Source organism: Peromyscus leucopus, chromosome 10 (assembly GCF_004664715.2).
Source record: "Peromyscus leucopus breed LL Stock chromosome 10, UCI_PerLeu_2.1, whole genome shotgun sequence".
NCBI classification, from domain to species: domain Eukaryota; kingdom Metazoa; phylum Chordata; class Mammalia; order Rodentia; family Cricetidae; genus Peromyscus; species Peromyscus leucopus.
In genome coordinates, this window is record NC_051071.1 from 21976707 (window position 1) to 21999985 (window position 23279).

General features: G+C 41.9%; 1 protein-coding gene across 8 annotated transcripts in view; it reads left to right on the forward strand.

Annotated features, from left to right (window-relative positions):
- Positions 1-23279, forward strand: part of Cobl (cordon-bleu WH2 repeat protein) — a 235058-nt gene that overhangs the window by 142639 nt on the left and 69140 nt on the right. For 6 of the 8 annotated variants that reach the window (XM_028882949.2, XM_028882952.2, XM_028882950.2 and 3 more), the window contains 2 exons: positions 17912-18047; positions 21464-21634. In XM_028882949.2, coding sequence (XP_028738782.1) covers positions 17912-18047; positions 21464-21634 — 307 coding nt within the window. The remainder of the gene's footprint in view (positions 1-17911; positions 18048-21463; positions 21635-23279) is intronic. The other 2 variants (XM_028882954.2, XM_028882955.2) reach the window with 1 other exon arrangement.

Below are 23279 nucleotides of genomic sequence, written 5' to 3' on the forward strand. Positions count from 1 at the left end.
ACGACACAAGGATGGCTGCATTGCAGAATCTCCTCCTAGGCATCACTAACAACTAGGGTGAGTACCCTGCCAGGTGAGATGCTCCAAAATTAAAAATTAGGATGATATGGCACCACCCCTTCTTCACTTCCCAGGAAAGAAAACTGTCCTCACCCAAGAGTCCTTCAGTTTGGTTCCTACAAGCCGATTTTAGCTGAGACAGGGATCTCGGCAAACTCAGCCCTCTAGGCCTCACCTTGATGGCTCTGCAGAACAGGCTGGTGTGGAGGGGAAGTCCACCTCTGCTTCCATAAATATTATAAATAACAACAAACCAAAATCTTCCAAGACCACCTCTTTCCTTATTATGTCCTTTGACCCAACATATTAAGACTCTCACTTCCACTTACTTTTTTCCATTTCTGTCTTCCGTTCCTTCCCTGAAGTCACTACTTGTCTGGGTTCTTGCATAATCTCAACATATGCTCAGAATGCCCAGATGTAGTGTCTATGCTCATAGACTCTGAGCAGCCTTCTAGGAACACAACAGCCCAGTCCCATAGTTTAGGGTAGCCCTAGATCAGGCCCCTTCCCATCATGTACCAGTCCTGATCCACCAGATTTCACCTCTGAGGGCTCTTCCTAAAAAGTTTCTCTCTACACTTGTATGGCATTTTGTATGCTACATCAGTGTCCAAGTGAGGAGGATACCTCAGCATTCCACTGTGTTTTAGGCCACTCACTCACACACCTGCCCCTCTTCTCCACCTTGAACTGCCATGGCAGAAGCAGGTGTTCAACCTTCTTCAGCTACTTCCATGTTTTCTTGGCGTCCCTTCTCCTGGGAGAGTACTCCTTCCCTGTGTCAGTTCTTCATTGTCTTCCCCCAAACCTCTGTTCTTGGTTCTTTTCAGCAGCACATAACATGTTCATCCATTCACTCAGCAAATATTCCTTACATACTGAGTTTGTGCAAAATCCTCTACTGGGCATGGAGAAAATACAAATAACACAAAATATCTGCTGTCCCTTTGAAGTTTCTGCCCGTCACCCCTGACTCCCCAGGACCCTAATCATATGCTCTGCCCTGCTTGATCTTGTCTTATTCTCAATGTCAAGTTCAACTTTCACATAGAGTAAGAAGGAAGCCATCAAATGACTGCATCTATCCTGTAAGTAACATTGTTTTGTTTTAGTCACCTACATGCCTTTGGTTAAGAACATTGATTCAGCCAGTACTTTGTGAGCATCCTGCATAGGCCAGGAAATATTCCAGGGCAGAGGGCTGGCTACAGACCCTTTCCTCCTAATATACAAAATGGGGAACCTGTGGATTGGCTGAATGCATACTGCTCTACCACCATCTCATTTTGTCAAACGAAGGTACTGCAGCATCCAAAGGGCAAGCTGTCCTGCTACCCCCTTGCTCAAAACCTCCAGCAACTTTCTTGACCTTAATGAGCTTCTTTTCCTCTTTGGCACAGTGAAAATTACAGCCATGTCACTTCTTAGGTCCATGTGATAATTAACCACAGTAGTGACACATGAGAATCTCTGAGCACAGATCTTGGGTTGGTTCATGTTAGATGTTCAGTGAACAGGCTGGGTCTGTTATTCTTTTTCATTCAAGATGGATAATGTGATCTTGGTCTATCTTCCAGCCTCTTTTCTTACCTACGGCCTATACATCTGGTTCAAAGATACTGTGTTTCTTTTATGTCATTTAGCTAACTTCCCAATTATTTAACATGCACATATATAACACTTTCTAACAGCCTCTGCAGCCAGAGACCTTTCTGAGCACTAACAAATTCTTACATTAGCTCTGTGGGGTGAGTACTGTCATGATGCCATTTAAAATGAGGAAACCAAGACACACAGAAATAGGTCACAGCTCAGGTAGGCCGATTTCCAACCTGAGGCTGTTTTTCTTTTAGGGTTTTTTTTAATACACTTTTAATTAAAATATGATTGTATCATTTTTCCCTTACCCTTCCTCCTTTCAGCCCCTTCTAGGTCCCCTCCCTCCAACTCTTTCCATATCTTCCCTTCCTCACTCTCAAATTGATAGCCTCTTTATTATTATTACATGTATGTATGTATGAATATGCACAAATATAGAAATACAACATTTTGAGTTTGTTTGTGTGATCACTTTATAACAAATTAGGAAGTCATCCCTGAGAGAGACTAATTCTCCTCAGTTCTTGTCTAGGGAAGCCAGTGAGATTCCTCCCTTCGGAGTTAGCATGTCTACTGATACTTCTTGTTTATGCAGCCCTTTCTAGGAGAGGCTGTTTCACAGCAGATGTCCTGGTATTCTGGCTCTTACAGTCTCTCTGCCCCTCTTCTGTGATGTTCCCCAACTGTAGAGGCGTACACTGTAGTGGAGACGTATCCACTGGGGCTCATGAAGCAGGAAATGGAAAAATGGGGAGGGGGAGTGAGACTCGGGAAGGGCCAATACAAAAAGAGAAGGAGGGAAGAGGGACAAATCGCACCTAGGTGTGTGTGTGTGTGTGTGTGTGTGAGAGAGAGAGAGAGAGAGAGAGAGAGAGAGAGAGAGAGAGAGAGAGAGAGAGAGAGAGAATGAATGTGTGTAACTTAAACAAAGTCATGCCACCTGGCCTGGCAGTGTTCCCCACACAAAAAAAAAAAATCCTTAGGACCATGCACAAGAAACCTCCTTTTTTTTTTTTAACTGAAAATATTTTTCCATACAATATATTCTTATTTCAGTTCCCCCTCCTCCAACTCCTCCCAGATCATCCTCAACTCCCCACCCATTCAACTCTCTGCCCTCTTTTTCTGTTTCTTTAGAAAACAGTAAATCAAAACAGAATTTAAATAGATATATACAAATAGCATCACACACATGCACATACACACACACAAAACAATAACATAAAAACAGAATCAGAATCTGTAACCTACAAGCTAAGACAAATAAGGTTAAAAAAATGCTCAAATGAAGCAATGTGAAACAAAATTAAAACTCTAAAAAATATCACTGAGTTCATTTTGTGTTGGCCTTCTATTGCTGGGCATGGGGCATGCCCTTAAGTGTAGAACCCTCCTTTCTAATGGTTGGTCAGGGTAATTCAAGTGACTCCTGAAACCCAAAATTATCTAGACAGTTGCTAATAATCCTTACAGTTGCGATACCTATGAACTACAGAGTGGCTGAAATCAGGACATCCATAAAGGTACAAGTGGCACTCACATTGATAGTAACCAAAGACTATCTAATTGGACTTATGGCCTACTCAACAGGACAGAAATCTTATCTAATACTAGAGACCTAACTAACTTCCCCGGGCTAGTGAGGTCATGGGTTTTAAATGAGAATCCACTGTTGCCATTTTGCTATATGGCTATTCCAATATAACTCCTTATCTGAATTCTAAATCTTCTCCTCATACCCACAGATAAGTGTAGCTATCACCCTTCATCAAAGAAATCTCTCCGTGCAGAAAATGGAGACCATCACGGAAAACAACAACTATATATACCTTGTTTGTTTGTTTGTTTTTAATAGAACAGTATTATCAATGTGTTTAAGTTCAGATAACCAAAGTGGAGAGGCAACTCTGTGTTCGCTTAGGAACAGTGACTTAAGGCAGTGCAGATCTGATGCTAAGGTGCCCCTGGGTGTCCAGGTTTCTACCAGGCTGGATACTCTTGTTAGGGAGGAGCCAAGATTGAGAGTAAGAAGTCTACGTCAACTCCCCCAGAAGTTCCTGTTCTCCGTATTTCCCATTTGGACCTCACAGGGACTGGTAGAGCCAGGTACCGTTTCTGTTCTAGTTCAGTGGCTTCTTCAGTGTTGTCCGGCCAGCAGACACGGGCCTGTAAGCCTGGCAGCCTGGTTACCATCATTCCAGGTGCTTGTCTCCTATTAGTCTTTCCTTGGCTATTCTGGCTCATAATATTTGTCACATAGTCTAGGAATATAGAGTATTTAAAGGAAATCACTTATAATAGTCATCCTGTAAGCATGTGAACAGTTTTCTTCTACACACATGAAAACTAATGGTAATTTTTAAAATTGCTAATCCCAATGTCCATTATCTATATAATGCTTTTCGTGTATTCTGATAAAAACAAGAATGGATACCAACACTTGCTGAAGATTAAAGCTCATACAACCTTTCTAATTCCAATTTGGCAAAACAGATCACATTTAAAGCCAATTTTATTTCAAAGCATGTTTCTCCCCATACTAAGTTCTCAAGCACATGGTGTAGTATTAGTGACCACAGGGACAAGTGTGGTAGCATCTCCAGTTGTTTTCATCTTGCATAAATGAAACTAGACTTATCAAACTTTTTCTCATTTCCCTCTCCCATATGCCCCTAGAAGCCTCCATTACACCCTTTGAGTCTGTGAATTTGAACTGGTTTAGAAGGAAATCCACTCTCTTCTCCTTTGGGTTTTTCTTGGCACCAAGCACACTTTACATGGATGAATGGACAGACAGACAAATGGATGAAAAGATGAGGAAACACATAAATGGATGTGTGATGGTGCTCATTCTGCTAAACACCATATGTGGACCCTTTGACCCATTGTTCTTCAGAGCTTTGTTAAACATGAAACCCAAAAGAATGTTTCCATTTTCCTTAAGAATGTTCATATAATTCCCTTCTTAGTCAGTGTTCTATTGCTATGAAGATAAACCATGACCAAGGCAACTCTTATTTTTAAAAAATGCATTTAGTTGGGGCTTGCTTATAGTTTCAGAGGTTTAGACCATTATCATCATGGTAGGAAGCATGGTGGTATGCAACCAGGCATGGTACTGGAGAAGTAGCAGAGAGTTCTACATGTGGATCTGCAGACAGCAGGAAGGAACAGCTGCTGGACCTGGCTTGGGATTTTGAAAACCTCAAAGCCTACCTCCATTGACACATTTCCTCCAACAAAACTATTGCTCCTAATCCTTTCAAATAGTGCCTGCCTCTCCCTGATGACTAAGTATTCAAATCTATGAGCCTATGGGGGCCATTCTCATTCAAACCACAACACCTGTGAGAGATTAGAGCTATAAAGGATCACAGAAGCCAACATAGGCTCATTTACTCACCTTGTATGATGTTCCTATAGATTATCATACCCTAGCAAAGTTGCAGGGATCAAGGTGAGAAGCACAAAGCTGTGTGTCTCATAGCGAGAATCCATATTTATCATCTTTTAATTAATTTCTCCTCCCCTTGAGATGCTTTTGGAACTTGAGTCTGGTGCTACATATAATTGACACAATGAGATTAAGAAACTAAGTAACCGAAGAGGCCCAAGGGAGCAGTGCTTTCTAACACTAAGCAGCTCAATGTTCTCTAGGCTGCTGTACCAAATGCACTTAGACCACAGACATTTATTTCTCATAATTCTGGAACGTGTGAGCTAGAAAATCTAAGCTCCAGGGGCTTCAGACTTGGTATCTGATGAGGTACCCCCTCCTGGTTGTCTGACATCTGTCTTCTTGCTGTGTCCTTAACTGGTAGACATGCTGGGATCTGAAGCTTTATAAAGACACTGATGCAGTCCATGAGGGTTCCACCACCATGCCCTACTCACCCCTGCAGTCCCCACCTCATACTAGCCTAATACCATAGCATCAGGGCTGAGGTTTTCAACATAGGAGCTTGTTGAGAAGATGCAAAGCATTCCATTTGTAACAAGGAGCTACAGTTCCTAGTTCCAGAGAGGAAAGAGAATAGAAGCAAACTCCACAGAACAGCTGAACTGGTGTTTGTGTTTTATTTTCCTCCAAGAATTCCCTAATGAAGATAGAGCTCAGGGAACCCATGGAAGAGGAAGAGGAAGGACAGTAGGAGCAGAGGGGTTGAGGACACCAGGGGAACATGGCCCACAGAATTAACTAAGCAGGCCTCACAAGCACTCAGTCCTCTGTATGTATGGTATGGTTGTTAGCTTGGGGGTTTTGTGGGACTCCTAACAGTGGGAATGGGGGTGTCTCTGACTCTTCTGCCTGCTCTTGGGACTCTTTTCCTCCTACTGGGTTGCCTCATCCAGCCTTGATATGACGGTTTGTGACTATTCTTATTGCATCTTGTTATGCCATATTCAGTTGACCTCCCACGGAGGACTGCCGTTTTCTGAAGGGAAGCAGAAGCAATGGATCTGGGGGAGAGGGCAGGTGGGAGTGGAGGGAGGGGAAATTGCCATGAGATGTATTGTATGAGAGAAGAATAAATAAAAAGAGGGGAAAAAGAGTGCCTTAATGAGACTATTAGACTTTTTAAGTGTCTCTAAAGCAACATTTTCAAATATGAACTGGTTTATATGGTGTCCAGTCAACAGATGTTTACCATATGAGACATTAAGAACTCTAGTAGGGGTGACTAGAGATGACTCAGCGGTTAAAAGCACTGGTTGCTCTTCCAGAGGACCCAGGTTCAATTCCCAGGACCCACGTGGCAGCTCACAACTGTCTGTAACTCAAGTTCCAGTGGATCCGACATCTTCATACAGGCATACATGCAGGCAAAACATCAATGCACGTAAATAAAAAGATAATTAAAAAGTAGCTTAAGAAAACTACTATGCTATAGTTGCTTACAGTGTCACTGGAAGATGACATATTTCCATTCAAGCTGCAGGTGTTTAACCCTAAGCCTCTCATCCCTAGCCAGATAGACAATGTAAAGAAATAGCCAAAGAATTCTGTTTTGTGCCCGTTAAAGGCCGAATGCTGGCACTTAGCTGTATAAGCAAAGGCAAGTTATTTTCCATAAACCTCCGTTTCTGTTCTCTGTAAATGAAAGAGGTGGGCTGATGAGATGGCTCAGCAGGTGAACACACTTGTGACCCAAGCCTGATTGCCCACGTGTGCCCCAGAACCCACGTGAAGGTGGAGAGAGAGAAACAACTCCTCTCTAATTGTTCTTTGATCTCCATGTGAGTTCCATGGCACACACACGTGCCTCCACACATGTCATAGACCCCCTCTACAGACAATAATGATACATATTTTAAACATGAGAGTAACTGGCTCTTCAGAAAGGATCTTGGGGTGGTCCTGTGAGATACACTTGACAACTCCAATAAATGTCTAATAAATGTTTTTGGCAGCCACTGTTCGTGTTTTCTTCCAAGTCTATAAACCTTTCTGCCGAAAGCCTTTGTTTGAGCATGGTAAGCCTCCAAAAGCTTCAGGAAAATGTTCTTGCCCATTAGGACTTACCTTCATCGGAGGGCCTCAGACCTTGCCAAACCCTTTGCAAGCACAGTGCCTTAATTAGTTTAGTACGAGTGGCCCTGTGGCTGAAAGGCACCTGCTGTTCCCCAAGCGCTGGCTGAGTGGGAAAGATTGGCTCAGAGGAAGCATTTCAGTGGTGGCGTGAGGCAGCTTTGGCAGGGGCTCCGGACGTTAATGCTGCTCCAGATCTGTAATGAGGAGGGCGCAGTCGCTGTCTTTCAGCAGGTGAAATTACTTTTCCAAATTGGGCAAGCCTGAATTGTTTCCCTGTTCCCTCTCCTAATTAATTCCAACCTACTGTGGATGTGCGGCAAACTTCTAGAACATATCCCTAACCAGACATCACTGGGAGCCTAGAGATCTCTGCTAGCTAGTATGAATTACAGGGGGAAAAAATGACCCAAGCCCCCAAATCACAGGGCAGGGCAGCATTTCCAGTCCAAGAGACTGTATAAACTCTATAGAATTACCTATCCTCCAGTAGCCTTGAACTTGTTGAGGTGGGAGGTTGTATGTATCATTGGATCTATTGTAAATTCAGTTACAGAACAATGACTCAGCAGCTTCTTGCTGATTCACTGAAGGGAATAAAATAATGGCTGGTACCAAAGTCTCACTGTATTTGAGGAAGTGGTTGAGAAGCAGGATGTAGTTGATCATCTCTATCATCCTAGTACTCAGGAAGTTGATGCAGGAGCATAACAGTGGATTCACATATATTGAGTTCCAAGCAACCTAAACTACAGAAGGGAATGCCAATCTCAAAACAAAGCATAAAAAAAAGAAATATTAGGATGTATGGGCTAGAAAATAATGCAGGTAGGCAAACCCATAGTGTTGAATGGCCACAATTAATGAATAAGTTCTGTTAAGCCTAGAGGAAGAAGTCTGTGGCCAAAAGACTATATGACTTTCAATGTTAGCAGCAACAGCTTCAGTGGAAAACAGAACTACTGCCAAAGGCCGAACGGTCTTGCCTACTAATATCCCATTAATTGTGTACAAGGCAAGCTGCTGTTCCAGGATGCTTGGCTCACCATACCACCAATGCCATGCAGGCCTTAGAATTTAGAATACTGTACCATAGTTGATATTTGCAGAAACATTGCAAGGTTTGATGTACATTTTTTTTAAAAAACATGCTGGTGGTAATTTATAAACTCAGTGTGAGCTAACCATCTAACAAGGATTCTTTATATTACCAATGTGATACAACAGAACCACAAAGGTAGAATCTTCATCACCCTGATGAGTGTGCATCAGTGAGGCTTGGCAGGCAAGAGTGCACACTGCTTTTACAGAGGACCCACATCAGGCAGCTTATAGCTGCCTATAACTCCAGTTCCAGGAGATCCCACTCCCTCTTCCAGCATCTTTAGGCACCATCATGAACATGATGCACAGAGAGACAAGCAGGCACATAAACATAAAAATAGAAAATAACAAATCTTTGTAACTTTGTACAAAATTGAGCTATGTGTACCCTGTACAGCTCTCTCAAACTGTTTCCTGTTGGATCGCTATACTTTTTAACTACTTCATCTCTCCCTTCCTCTATTTCCTGTACCCCCAACAATCACTATTCCTACTTTCTGTGATTTAGAGTTTTGACTGTTATAGAGATCCCATGTAAATGGAATCATGCATTATGTTTTCATGACTGACATGTTTCACTTAGCAGAATCTCCCAAAGGTTTACACATATTGTAACATGTTTTATCATTTCTTATTTCTTAAGGCTAAATGTGTTTATCACAATGCATTCAATAATAATCATCAGAAATTTAGGGTTCAAATGTCTCTTGGCTATTCAGAACAGTGATACAATCAATATGGACATACACATATTTATTTGAAATTCTACTTCAATCTAAATTGTAGTTTTTAATGTATATACAAAAATAAGATCATGGATTATATAGTGATTCTATTTTAATTATTTGAGGCTCTACCATTCATTTTTCATAATTATTGCACTGTTTTTACATTAATATTCCATATTCTTGAGAATTTTGTGCATGTATACAATGAAACATTATCACTTCTTCCCCCACTTCCTTCCTTCAACTCCCCTCACCCAACATGGCCTGCTCCCAACCTCCTGTTTGGTTTTGTTGATAACCTGTTAAGTCCAATTAGTGCTGTCCATATGTGCATGGGTGTGGGGGCATCCACTGGGGCATGGGAAACCTACCAGTGGCCAGACATTAAAAAAGAGAAAGAAGAAGAATTATTTTCTTCCCTCCAGCAGCTGTTAACCTACCCCCTTCCCCGCATTACCGCCAAGGCACAGGGAACATCAAGGAAGGGAAGAAGGGCCAGGAGGAATGTAGGAGCTGGAGGACGGGAAGAAGCACGATGAAATGAAAACTTCTCGGCTCAGCAAGTCAACAAGAGCTCATGCCAGCCACGGCTTTGTTCCCAAGATGCCCATGGTCATAAGATCAGCCCAACTGAAATTTGGGAAGTGCTCTCCAGGCCCCAGTCCTTACTGAGATGCTATTGGCAGGTGATAGCTCCCTCCCTTAACATGTAACTCCTTTCAGAAGACCCCTTTCTAGTGGCTTAGTGCCTTATCGGTAGGGGTTCTATTGCCAGGATAAAGCACCATGGCCAAAGGATTCTTGGGAGGAAAGGGTTTCTTTCCTCTCCACTTCCACATCAGGGACATCATCAAGGAAATCGGGGCTGGAACTCAAGGCAGAAACATGGCTCAGGCCGGCTCCCCTCCACTGCTGCTAATGTCCTTCAGCAGTTATCCCATCTGCAAAATTCTGGGGTCTCTGCAACTGGGCTGTACCTTCACTGATAGCCTCTCCTGGACCCTCTTAGGGACTTGACTCTGTTATTTGACGTAAAGCTTCAACTTCTCTCCAGGACCCCTAGGGCACCTACTGAAATGGAAGCTGTACTTTATTTATCCCACAGCCTCTCCTGGCCTCTCATTGTGGCAAGCCTCAGCTCTCTCCATGACCCCTTCGTGTCTTCAAAGCCAGCAGCCCCTGGGTGATTCTTACGCCAAGTTCAGCTGGCAGCATGAGTACAGACTTGGCCCCATTCTATACCACAGCTTCTGTGTGCTGACACCGAGGAAATACTCCCAGAAGATTTCACCTCAGTGCTGCTGGTCTCCTAATTGCATCTGATTTCTCAGCCTCAGCTGACCAGAATCAGTTGTCCCCCATAAAACTAAGTTTTTACTCCAGTGGTGATAATTTTTGTTAATTACAGCTGATTCCACATGCTCACCAGATACCACAGATCCTTAACACAAAAATATCACTCCAGTGGCCCTGGTGGAGTCTATTAGGCTCTCTAAGGTCACTATCTACTACTACTCTTCTTTCAATTCAAGTAAGAAACCACTTTTAACAATCTTTCAGTGGAGGTCTGGCCATGATAAATGCCCTCGGCTTTTTTTTTTTTCTGATAAGGTCTTCTTCCTTGGTTTGAAGATTTGATCATTTTAAATAAATAACAATTGTGTGTGTTTATGGGTGCAGTGTGATCCTTGATACATTGTAGAAATAGTTAAGCTAGTCAACATATCTGTTACTTCACCAATTTGCCTTTTGTAGGGGGTGTGGAAAATATTAATCGTCTATTTTCTAAGTAATTTGAGAATTTATATTATAGTGTTAGGAACCATGGTTCTCATCAAGCAACAAGGAAATTTGCTCCTTCAGTTTAACTGAAACATGGCATCTTTTGATTAATCCTCTCCCCCTTTCTCTCTTCCTCTGTATTCCATAGTATGTATATTCTACAGTTTCTTTCTATGTTTGTACACTGACAGATGATTGTCTCTGTGTATTGGCTCTTGTGAGTAACATGAGAGAGCAGATATCCCTTCAGCTTACTTTTGTCCATTCCTCAACAAATGGACCCCAAATGGGAATGCTTGGGTCATGTGGTTCCCATTTTATGAGCCTTCATGCTCTTTCTAGGGAATGATTACTAACTCAAATTCCTTCTGGTAGCTAGCAGTACTCCTTTTTTCTATATCCTCCCCAACTTCTGTTATCATCTTTCAAAATAATAACCATTGTAATGGGTGTGGTGAAGTATTGTGGTTTTAATTGTCATTTCCATGATGATTTGAGTTGTTGACCAGTTTTCATATAAATTGGTTTGTTTGTTTGTTTGTTTAAGGTAGGGTTTCACACTGCAACTCAGGCTAGTCTAGAATGCACTATATATCCCTATTTGGCATCAGACCATAGCAATCCTTCTTCGGCCTACTGAACACTAGGAATCCAGATCTGAGTCACTGTGCCCGACTTCTATTGACTACGTGTTCAGACCCTTTGGCCATTGTTTAATTGAGTTATTTATGTACTGTTGTTTGAGTTCCTTATACGGTTTGTATATTATCCCTGTGTTGGGTATATGATTTGAAGCACTTCTCCCAACCAATTTCTGTTCTCTTACTCTTCATTTTTTGATTTGCTGTATAGAGGCCCTTTAGCTTGATCCCATCATATTTGTTTCTTTTTGCTTTTAGAATTTTATAATTTTAACCAGGGAGCAAAAATGCAAAGCATTAGTGATTAAAAACTGAACAAGACTCAAGTAAATGAAAAGATACTCATTCTTTAAATATTAAAAGTATTAGTGTTATTAATATGTCCATAACACCCAAAAAATCTACAGATTCAATCCAGTCAAAATTCCAAAGTTGTTTTTCATACAGACAGAAGAAGCAATCCTAAGATTTTCATGGAACTGCAAAAAAAGACCCCAAATAAACCAAACCTCAAGAACAAAAACCAATGAAACAGAGCTGAAGACATTACACGCCATGATTTCCAAATACAGTATAATATGTTACAAAGCTACTATAATCAAAGCAGCAACAGATCACATAAAAATAGGTAGAGCCATGAGATAGGTCAGAAACACCAGAAATATACTCACCAGTTTACAGTCACCTGACTTTCAGCAAAGCCATCAAGGGTACTCCATGAGTAAGAGCTTCTTCAATAAATTATATTGGGGAAACTGGACATTCATATGTAGAAGAATGAAATTGGACTTTTATCTCACCCCATGCACAAAAATTAGCTCAAGATGGATTTTAAAACCTAGAAGTAAGACCTGAATTCAAAACTATATGAAGAAAATATACAAAGAAAGTTCTGCGATGTTAGTCTGGGCAGTTATTGCTAGTTAGATCTCTGTTTTAGCAGATGGTTTTGCCATAGTGTTCTTGGCTGTCATTCTGTTTTTCCACACAACTTCGGATCTACCATCCCATCACTTCTGGTCTCCACAGTTTCTTCTGAGAAGTCATAACCTGGTGATCTGCTCATGTGTAGCACTTAGCAGTCTGTCTTCGCCGCTTTGAACTGATTCTCTTTGCCATTGGTTTTCGATGATTTCTTACCAGGTGTCTTTCCTCTGGTCCGCTCTGGGTTTGTTTCAGTTTGAATCCTTTGATCTATCTGACTTTTTATTTCGGGTGATTTTGATTGTTTTTTCTCCAAAGAAGCTCTACCCTTTTCCCATTCTTCTCTTTCTGGGACTTCTATAATGCATACATTGCTCCCTGTGAGATTATCTCAAAAAGAGTCTCATCTTCCTTCTTTCTTAGGAAGTCCCCTGACTGTAATTTCTAGTGGCATGTCTTTAAGCTTGCAGACCCGTTCTTCTGTTTAACTAGGTTTGCTGGGTAAACCCTTAGAGTGAGCTTCCAGCATTGCTACGTTCTCCAGCTCCAGGACTCTCTCTCTTTCCCGGCTTTTGTCTTTGTGTTGATCTTTTAACTTGCTCACATACAGTTTTCTTTAATGTTGCTTACTCTGTCTGTCTGTCTGTCCTCTTATAATTCATCAAATTCTACTAAGATAATTACTTTTAACTTTTTCAGGCCATCAATCTCCATTTCTTTGGGATTGCTTTCTAGAGATTTAATTTGTTGATTTTCTCCAGACATAGTTTTATGGCTTTTTAATGTAGTTTTTATTTTTATTTGTTATTGTAAACTGTACATTTGGAAAAACAAAACAAACAAACAAAACAAACAAACAAAACCCACACATTCCCCCAGACTTTACAGCATAGCATTTTATGGGTCCATCGGGGTAGTAAGTTCATCTGCAGATCTTGGAACAGCTCAAGCTATGCCAGTGTTTGTATCTTCTCCGGCCTTATGTGATTGTATTCCCAAATAGAATGTTCGTGAATTTCTTTTCTTTCAAGTAGCTTATAATTTCTTCCTCCCTCTGGTGTTTGACTGTGGTATTGCAGGTTCTAACATTGCCGCCAAGCCAGTCTCTAGGCTCCCGTGGTCTCCATAACTTCCTCAGGAAACTTGAGAGTCGTCTAAGAAATGTGGTTTGTAATAATCAAGACAGATATTCTTAATATTCAACTAAAGACAAGGGGCCTTCATTGCGTATGGCTCATCTGTCCAGCTGAGTAACAATCACTTAAGAAAACGTTTGAAATTTTACACATAAGGGGATAGAGGGAGAGGGAAAGAGAATGTAAACATAAAAATAACAGGTATCAGAAATGCATCACTTCTTTCTATACCCCCAGTCAGCTGTGACCAAAACCTTTCACTCATGCAGGCCTATACAGAAAGCCAAAGCATTACCAGTCCTTCCCACTCTTCTCATCCCCGCAGTGAGTAATCTGCACGTTGGTGCCACACTGTAGCAGTCTCCATTGGAGGCAATGCCAAGTCTCTGAGCTCTGAAGCAACCAGCCCTTAAATTTTTATTTCTTCAGTTCCTGCCATCTGCCCACATCCGAATGACATCAGCTCCCTAAGAGCTCTCCTGTAACTCACGACAGAGCCAGTCCCTGCCTAGGCAACCCTTCTCAAAATCTAGAGAGTGGCCTTATGCTTTCTTTGTCTTCCTCCCTAGGGAGAGCTGAGCCATTCTGGCTTGGGGGAAGGGAAGAGGTACTTGAAATGAATTGGCTTTCTTATTCATGTTCATGCGACTGCTCTTGCTTGAGTGGTCTGGATGCTGCGACATCCTAGCTGATTACGGGAATTCTCATTAAAGCTTTGCAAGCTGCAGATGGATGCTAAGTCATTGCTTGTATAGAACAAGGCCCAGGGCTTCATAGTCCTCCATCTCACTCTCTCAAAGGATTTTTAAATTGGGATAAGTAAATCTGGACTCTGTTGTCTTCACTCTGAATTTGCTTGAGAGGTGAAAATAAATGGACTTAATGAAAATTCAGAAGAAGAAAGGAAGAGATAAATGTTGGGAAAAGAATCGAGAGTGTTCTAAGAAATGTAGTTTGTAATAATCAAGACATTTTTTTCTTTCTTTTTTTATTTAAGAAAATTTTCCACTCATTCTACATACTAACAACAGATTCCCTTCCCATCCCTCCTTTCACTATCCCGCCAGGCTCACCCCCCAAACCACCCTCCATCCCCTCCTCCAAAAGGGTAAGGTCTCCCATGGGGAGTCAGCAAAGCCTGGTACATTCAGTTGAGACAGGACCAAGCCCCTCCTCCCTGCATCAAGGCTGAGCAAGGTGTCCCACCCCAGGTAATGGGCTCCAGAAAGCCACTTCATGCACCAGGGATAGATCCTGATCCCATTGCCAGGGGTCCTCAAACAGACCCAGCTACACAACAAGACAAACATTCTTAATATTCAATTAAAGATAAGGAGCCTTAGTTGTGTATGGCTCATCTGCCCAGCTGAGTAACAATCACTTGAGAAAATGCTTGAAATTTTGCATAAAAGATAAGAGGATGGAGGGAGAGGAAAGAGAATATGAAGTAAAAATAACAGTAAGCACGTGAGAATATAGAATTATTAAGTAGCTTATGATTGCTTCATAAAGTATACATATAACAAACCTTCAGTTTCAGCACCTCAAATATATTCAATGTTTACTTACCATCTATACTTCAATAAATTTGAAAGTAAAGGAAAATATGGCAAATTAATGTCTCTCCTTTTGAAACGCCATTAAAATGAATATAAATTATTTTTAAAATAATGTTCATATAATTTTAAATAATAGGGAGTGAAACAATGGCAGTTTTCAGGAGGCACTGTAATAAATGCCTAGCAAAGTGGGAGCAGCTGAATATTAACTCCTAGGGATAGGGCAGGGAAGCCCAGAACTGACTAGGCTACAGAATCTGGGCAGACTCACTGCACCCAAGAGTACAGAATGAGCTGATGACTGTTGCATATCTGAGCAGGAACATCACGTGACCCCTTCTCCCTACTTCAGAAGGGTGGCTCCAGACTACAGACATGGCTAAGTCAGAGCTCCACATGCTGCAAGAGGGGCTTGGGGCCTTGTCATCCTGTTCTACTTTGTACCCTGAGAGCGCACCTTTAGGAAGGAGCCCTCAGTCCACTATTTGGGGATGGCTAACTTGGGAGAGAATCCTACACAAGTGGTTATGTGGAGTTTTTTCCGGTCAGCTAACAAGATTTCTGCCCAGACACTTCAGGGAATCCTGTAGGTGTGTGAATAGACTCTACCCTCCAAAACAATATATTGTAAGCAGTGAGCCAAGGAGCACAGATATTTGAAGACAGGTTAAAATGAAATTATCAGAGACAGACAGAGGTCAGGGAGGGGAGAGAGGGAGGAAGAGATAAGGGAGAGAGACTTATAGGAGAGTACAACAAGTAGTTAAAAATACTGAAAGTAAAAATACTGTATATGGGTCAGGCAGTGGTGGCACACACCTTTAATCCCAGCACTTGGGAGGCAGAGGCAGACGGATCTCAGTGAGTTTGAGGCCAACCTAGTCTACAAAGCGAGTTCCAGGACTGTTACACAGAGAAACTTGGTCTCAAAAAAAAATACTATATGTGTATTGCTGTCAAGGAGAAAATGAAAGAAACTATATCCAAGAAAGAAGACCACAATGCTGGTTTTAAAATTAGTAGAACTCTTGGAAATTAAATATGCTGTAGTATACTTTAACTCTCAAAAGAGCTGGGCATTTGAGTAAAGGAAATTTCTAAGAAAGAGGGAACACAAGAGAAAAAAAATAGGCAGTTGCTTCACAATCCTCCATACTCAACTGACTGAAATTCAGAGAGGGAAAATAAATGTAAGAAAAACCTGAAAGGTAGAACTAGAAAATTCTACAAATTGCAGAAATATAAATGCCTCAGAAAAGGATGAAAACAGCATGCTCCACTACACCATGGACTATCTCTGGGCTCAGAGGGGAGAGGACCCTCCAGGTCAGCAGGAGGAAAGCCAAAAGCAGGTGGAAGACTGAGTCTTAGCAGGGTTTGTATCCCATGGGCACAGTGGCAGTCTGGGAGTGGGCAGACCTGAATGTTTTCAGTATTTTGTATTTGTATATGTCTCCTCTGTATCTATGTACCGTGTAATAGGATAAAGACATTCTTAGATTCAAAAATCTTCATGTATAACTTGGTTCATAAACAGTGGATCAACAGAGCATTGAAAAGTTAATTTCCTGGAAGTTCAGCTAGGAAAAGAGAATTAGGTGGCAAGCCTGTTCTCCCAGGCAAGAGGCAGTGGGACACTGGGAAGCTTTGTCTTTAAGGAGCTGGACCCAGGGGAAAACTTAAGAACTGCTTGTTTCCTGTGTAAGAATTTCAGATCACAGTTAACTTCAGGTAACAGAAACCGAACCTGTTGGTAAGGATGGAGTCCTGGGCCACTAGAGAGTGGAGGCTGATTGAAGTCTCAGACTGCATTGTCAGGGGCACACTGGAGTAGGAAAGTCAACCCCTTCCCTGCATGTGCAAGAACTGAGTCTCCATCTTCTGGAGCAGAAAGGCAGGACTCTAGCACATGCAAATCAAGACAGCCTAGTGACCTTACTCTGTGGTGAAATAGTGAATTCTAAAGGAAGGTGTTTTCTGTGGGTGCTGTTGGAATGGAGATGGGAACCAAGACTGGCCGACAGCTAAGCTTTGAAGGGCTGTTTGAGTTCATGTTTGGCCCACTTTTTATGCGAAATATACCAAAGAACTTTGAAAATACAGAAGATGGTTGTGATATATTACATGTATAAAAAGCATCACTTTAAAAAGAGAAAACTAAAGATTAGAAAAAAAGATATGCCAGCTGTTAGTACTTTATCTGAACAAAATGATTTTTCTACCTTTTGTTTCCATATACATTTTAAACTTTTTGCAATAAAAGTGTATTGCTGATAAAATTTATACATGTTTTACAGATGCACACACTTCTAGTCAAAAAAGAGGGTTATTTTTTGTGGCGTGATGCTGTATAGATACTATATTGTAGTACTCATGAAGCATGCTTCTATTATTAAATCAGAGTACCCATGGAAGGCCTGAGTTACTAGAGGGTGGCAGTGTGCTCAGGCTCCAGCCCTGGAAAGGTCTAGGAATGTTTGGACAGGACTTGGCTATGAATAACTGAAGACATAAAAGAATGAAGCCATCCTCTGCACCGAGGCCCCTCCTCTTAAATAAATTCCAATCAAGTGAGAATGAACTAGTGATAACTTTGCAAGGAGGAAGGGAAGAGAATCGAGTCCTTCAGGAGCAAAGAACTGTAGCCAGTGGATCACAGACAAAAACCTATTCTACTTTCAACTGTGAATGCTGCCCAGGCTGCTGATAGACAGTGTTACAATGTCATTGTCATCCTCCCTGAGCCAGAGCTGGACATAATGTGGCTCATGCCAGCCCTGGGATGTCCACATGTGTTCCTTGTACAAACCAACTAATCCTTGTCATCCTTTATTGTGCTTCCCAGACCTCACTCAGCTCACAGGCTGATCTACAGAAGAAGAAGCGGCGGGCGCCAGCTCCTCCTCCACAGCCACCACCACCAAGTCCTGTGGTCCCCAGCCGCAAGGAGGATAAGGAAGAGAACAGGAAGAGCACAGTGGGTGAGTTGAGTGTGCCCTGCTATGTGCATGTCTCTGGGATGCCTGCTTTAACCCAGGTCTTTAGCACTGTTGTTAACCCTGGCAGTGAACTCCTTGTTAATTATATTAACCCAGAAAACATGTATGCTAAAGAAAGAAAGTCTGGAAATGATTAGCTCCGAATTCTCTTAATATCTTATTTACATTGAGGAGGCGAGGATGGTGGGAATGGTGGCTTGTGGTTAGAGAACCCAGAACCCCGGAGAAAGTGATGAATGGAGCTCAAGGTGTGAGTGGCTATGGCAGGTGTCTCTGGAGGATGTCTGTAGAGGCTGTTTGAAAAGTGTTTGTCGTTCGAAAGCTGTCTTAGACCCCTCGTGGCATATACAGGTTATACATTCTTAATTTGAATGTCTGAAATCTGAAATTCTTCATAATCTGAAACTGGTTGAGCATCAGCATGATGCCACAAATGGAAAAACCTGCACCATGGAGCTTGGTTTCATGAACAAAATTATTTAAAAATTACATGAAATTACCTTCAGATTCTACATATATATGTATATATATGGTGTATATTAATTATAAATGAATTTCATATTTAGGTTTGAGTCCCATTCCCCAAGATACCTCATCGTGTATATGCAAATGTTCTAAAATTAGAAAAATCTGAATTCCAAAACACATCTGGCTCTGAGCATTTGGATATCAGTCTGTGAGTTCCTACTTGAAAATAATCCCCATTTATATACTGTTTGTTCATTTAGTAAAGCCCCCATGTTGAGAGTAAGAGAGCACGAAGAATCAGGCTGGAGTCCTGACACCTGTAAGCAGGGAGTAATCTATGATGTCATTCTACCCCACCCTCATGTGCTGGAGACCATGGAGGGGAGATGCTAATGGCTGGACTTCTGGGTCCATGAACCTTAGGACGCTCATTTGAGTTTCAAATCTTTCAGCATCAGCTATCTCACTGCAGGAGGATATCTCACTTGCGGCTGAGACTCCCATAGGTACATCAGAGCTGAAACCATGAGGCAACCATGCCCATTCACTGACTCATGCCGCCCATTGTTTCCCTGTTGACAGTGGGTCTGTGGCCCCAAAGGGACAATACCGCCAAAGATAAGTGGTTGCATTGTCAAGTTCTGAAATTTTAATAAGGGTGACTTGGCTGTTTGTCAGCATTTTTTTGCTTTAGTCAGTACTTTACTTTTAATGCCTGGCATTTCACAGCCTGGGAATCAATTACCCTAAGAAGTAATAACCTGCATTTTATATATCAGTTCATCCCATTTCCCAAAGGAATATAATAGCAGAACAAAAAACACGGGCTGAAGAGACAACTCAGGGATTAAAGGCTCCTGCCACCAAGCCTAACACCCTGTGTGTGATTCTTGGAACCCACATGTAAAAGGAGAGAACTCCCACAGGTTGTCCTCTGATATCCACATGTCACTCATGCCCTGACCCGTGCACATGTATGTGTGTGTATAAACACACACACACACACGCACACGCACACACACACACACACACACACAAGATAGATAGATAGATAGATAGATAGATAGATAGATAGATAGATAGATAGATAGGAAAATGGAATGACCTGGGGTCATATTGGACATGAGATCAGCCAGTGCCCACAGATGGCAGCAGGGATGTGAGGTAGATGTCTAGAACTGAGAACTGAGCTTTTCACTGATAGTGCAAAGAGAAGATGTGGATAGTCGCAGTTTGCCAAACTTCCCCTACCTGCTCTGTAACTTGTTGGTGGATACAAGAAAGCCAGACAGAATCCCTTTCTTTCTAAAAAATATTGTTACCCTTTGAGGGCAGGAGTGGTAGACAAGGTCTTGTCAGCAACGAGAAGCTGAATTTCCCTCCCGATCAGAAGAATCCATGAATTAAGAGGATATCCACAACACCCCACAAAACTCAGCAACAAAATCTAGGTATCAGGTTAAAAGGAAGACATAAGATTCTTCACACACACACACACACACACACACACACACACACACACACACACACCGCATGTGTGCACACATATACACGTGTACACAAAGTTGATTTTTCTACTCAGACATCTAGATTTTAAAAAGCAATAATTATTTTTGGAACGTGAAGTAAAATAATATTGCAGTTCCCTTCCTTTGGGTCAAGGGTCTAATTTATTAGAAATCACAAATAAATCTTGGCACGGGGAGCATCCTTCCAGTGCACCTTGCTCCCATGGTGTAACCTTATGTGTGCTCCCTCCTGCATAAGGCTGCTCGCCAGGGGACACCAATAGCATCACTCAGACGGATTTGCACTTTGGGGAAGAAATGACTTTAGCATGAGGAAGTCAGTATTTTCCTACATCTAGAGAACCAGATCCAAACGGGATACATGAGCCTATCTCTTAGTGAAGAGCATATTTCTCAATATTTTACTTATATGGTGAAGGGCATAAACCATAGGCTATATTATTAGAAGATTCTAAACTGTACATCTTGAAGAAAGTGTTTTTAAAAACACAACGGTAAACATGAATTATGACATGGTAATTTATGTCATGTATGAACTTAAGCCATTGGCTTTCACAAAATCATTAGTATAAGAAATCTGTTTTCCCATAAAATTGTAAATGTATCCGGACACGTAACAAATAGAAAGGGGCTTCTCTGATTCTTGATACGAAGTACAGGTGGACTGCATACCCCTAGCTCTGTCTGCAACCCGGAACCCACTTCAAATGAAAATTTGAAGACTTTGGTCCTAAAAAAAAAAAAAATGAAAGAAGTTGATAGTGAGGTAGTCTCAAAATTAAATGAAAGAGATCTATGAGCCTGGGAAAGGCCAATGTGAGGAATAGTCTCATTTCAACTTGACTGTGCTGCCTCCAGGGCTTTCTCAACTTGTTTCAGGGCCAGCATTTATGAAACTGTGCCTAACAGACACAAACGGCTACCAACCAAGCAAATCTTTCCAAATGATAGCTGACAGTAGAACACTGTATATATGAAATGTTTAAGCATGGGGATGGTTGGCTGTGGTGTACAATTGGTGAGTGACTTTGAAATGGGGTGTGGCTGGCTTGATGTAGAGTGAACTGGGATTTGGCATTGAGTGTGACTTGTTTGGTATAGCCTGAGGCTGGATTTGAAATTGAATGTGGCTGCTTTGGTATTTGACTTGGTATTAGCTGTGATTTGTTTAGTGTTAGATTTGGTGTTGGGCGTGACCGCTTTGGTGTAAAATTTGATGTGTGTGTCTGCTTTGTTGTTGGATTTGGTGCTGCATATGGCTGGTTTGGGGCAGAGTGGTGTGAGCTATGGTGTTGATCATGACTGGTTTTGTGTCTGGTGAGCAATGGCAATGTGCCCTTGGTTAGAAGACAGGACATCCTTTGGCTTAACCTTTGAATCCTTCCTATTGATTCCATGTAGGTGTTGGACGTCAGGTGCCGCAAAAGCCTCCCAGAGGCACAGCCCGGGGCCCACCCCAGTTAGTGCTTCCCCCGCCCCCACCCTACCCTCCTCCTGACACAGATGTGACAGAGCCTGTCACCTTTCCTGGGGAAGGCGCTGGTTCCGAGACCTCAGAGCTGAGACCCAAACGTACGTGCCTCTTGTTTCCATCCCAGTTATGTGTTGACCATCTGTCTTTCTGGTCGCTACTGGTACAAATATGTTTCCAGACATTCCCTTCTTGCTTTTGGACATCTGTACCTTTCCTTTTCAATTTTCTTTCCAAATGCTCAATGCAATGCATCTAGCTTCACAGAGGATGCACTGCTAATGCCACACAGTGGCCTGTAAGAATGATGTAGTGAGTCAGTTGTTCCTACTGCCTGTAGACTTGAACTAAAGATGTGCTTGTGGGTGTACCATCAGGGAGGAGCTGATGCTCTTGGTGTTGGGAGTTCCCTCAGAATGTGGGCAGAGAGCAAGAGCCACTGGCAGGGCATTCTGTGGAGGCTCACGTGAATGCCTGTCAGGGCAGCCAATGTTCAGGAACTGGAGTGCTTCACTTTTTTAAGTCAGCTGTGACCCTCGTAGTCAGTGGGTAGGCACTGGACTGCTTCTCTGTAGTTAAAAGAAGCTGAGAAACCCAAAGAGGAAGCAGCTTCTGTCTGGCCACAGCCAGAATTAGAGTTCTCTTGTGCCTGTTTCTCACTATGCATCATCTTCCCTCACCATCTCTTGGGATTCTTTTAATAAATGTTAATAACTATGTCTAGCATTTCTCCTTTGGGATGGATAAGAGCTTTACACACTCTGCATGTTTGGAAGGCATCACCTTCATGCCAGGCCTGTGACAGTGCACACTGCATCACAGCCCATGTATTCTAATGGTGCAGTGTCACTCTGAACTAGCCCAGTTGCCAACATCTGTATAATTGTGCCATGTAGGAAGTTTGTGCCTTTCCACCATTGCACCTACCTTTTTCTAACTTTGGAAATGACAATTACCTGTCCACTAACTTATTTCCTTTCTTGAGGCAAAATAATGGTGATTGAATTTACCTTTCTCCACAAATAGTTCTTATACCTTCAGTTATTTTTACCCTCTTTATGTTGAGTATGTTTCTTCATGAAAATAAATTATTATAAAGTATTTGATGATTAATAATCAACAAGTTCCAGGTGGTGGCGGTGCACACATTTAATCCCAGCACTCAAGGGGCAGAGGCATGTGGATCTCTATGAATTCCAAACCAGCCTGTTCTATAGAGTGAGTTCTAGGACAGACAAGACTACATAAAGAAACCCTGTCTTGAAAAAACAAGCAAACAAAAAAAGAATCAACTAGAGATGCTGAAGAGATGGATCAGTGGCTAAAAGCAATTGTTGTTCTTACAGAGGACCCAGGTTCAGTTTCCAGCACCTACACAATGGCTCACAACCATCAGATGCCACCTTCTAACCTCCATGGATGCCAGGCATGCACATGGTATATATATATATGCAAGAAAACTGATAATACATATAAATAAAATAAAATAAATAAAAAATAAATCTTTATAAAAAATCAACTAGACATCAGTGAAATGCTAGTTATGGTGGTATCAAGCCACTGTGGCATCTCTGAAGAGGGGTATTCTCAGCCCCCTCACACCAAGGCACACGATAATTTCAGAGGCCACTTCTGTGGCTGTTATCCTTACTCATAGTATCTCCTCCTTGTGGGGACAAGTGAACAGAAACAGTGGGTGAGCACAGAAAAGCTTTTACTGTCAAGAAGGAACACCCACAAGACCTG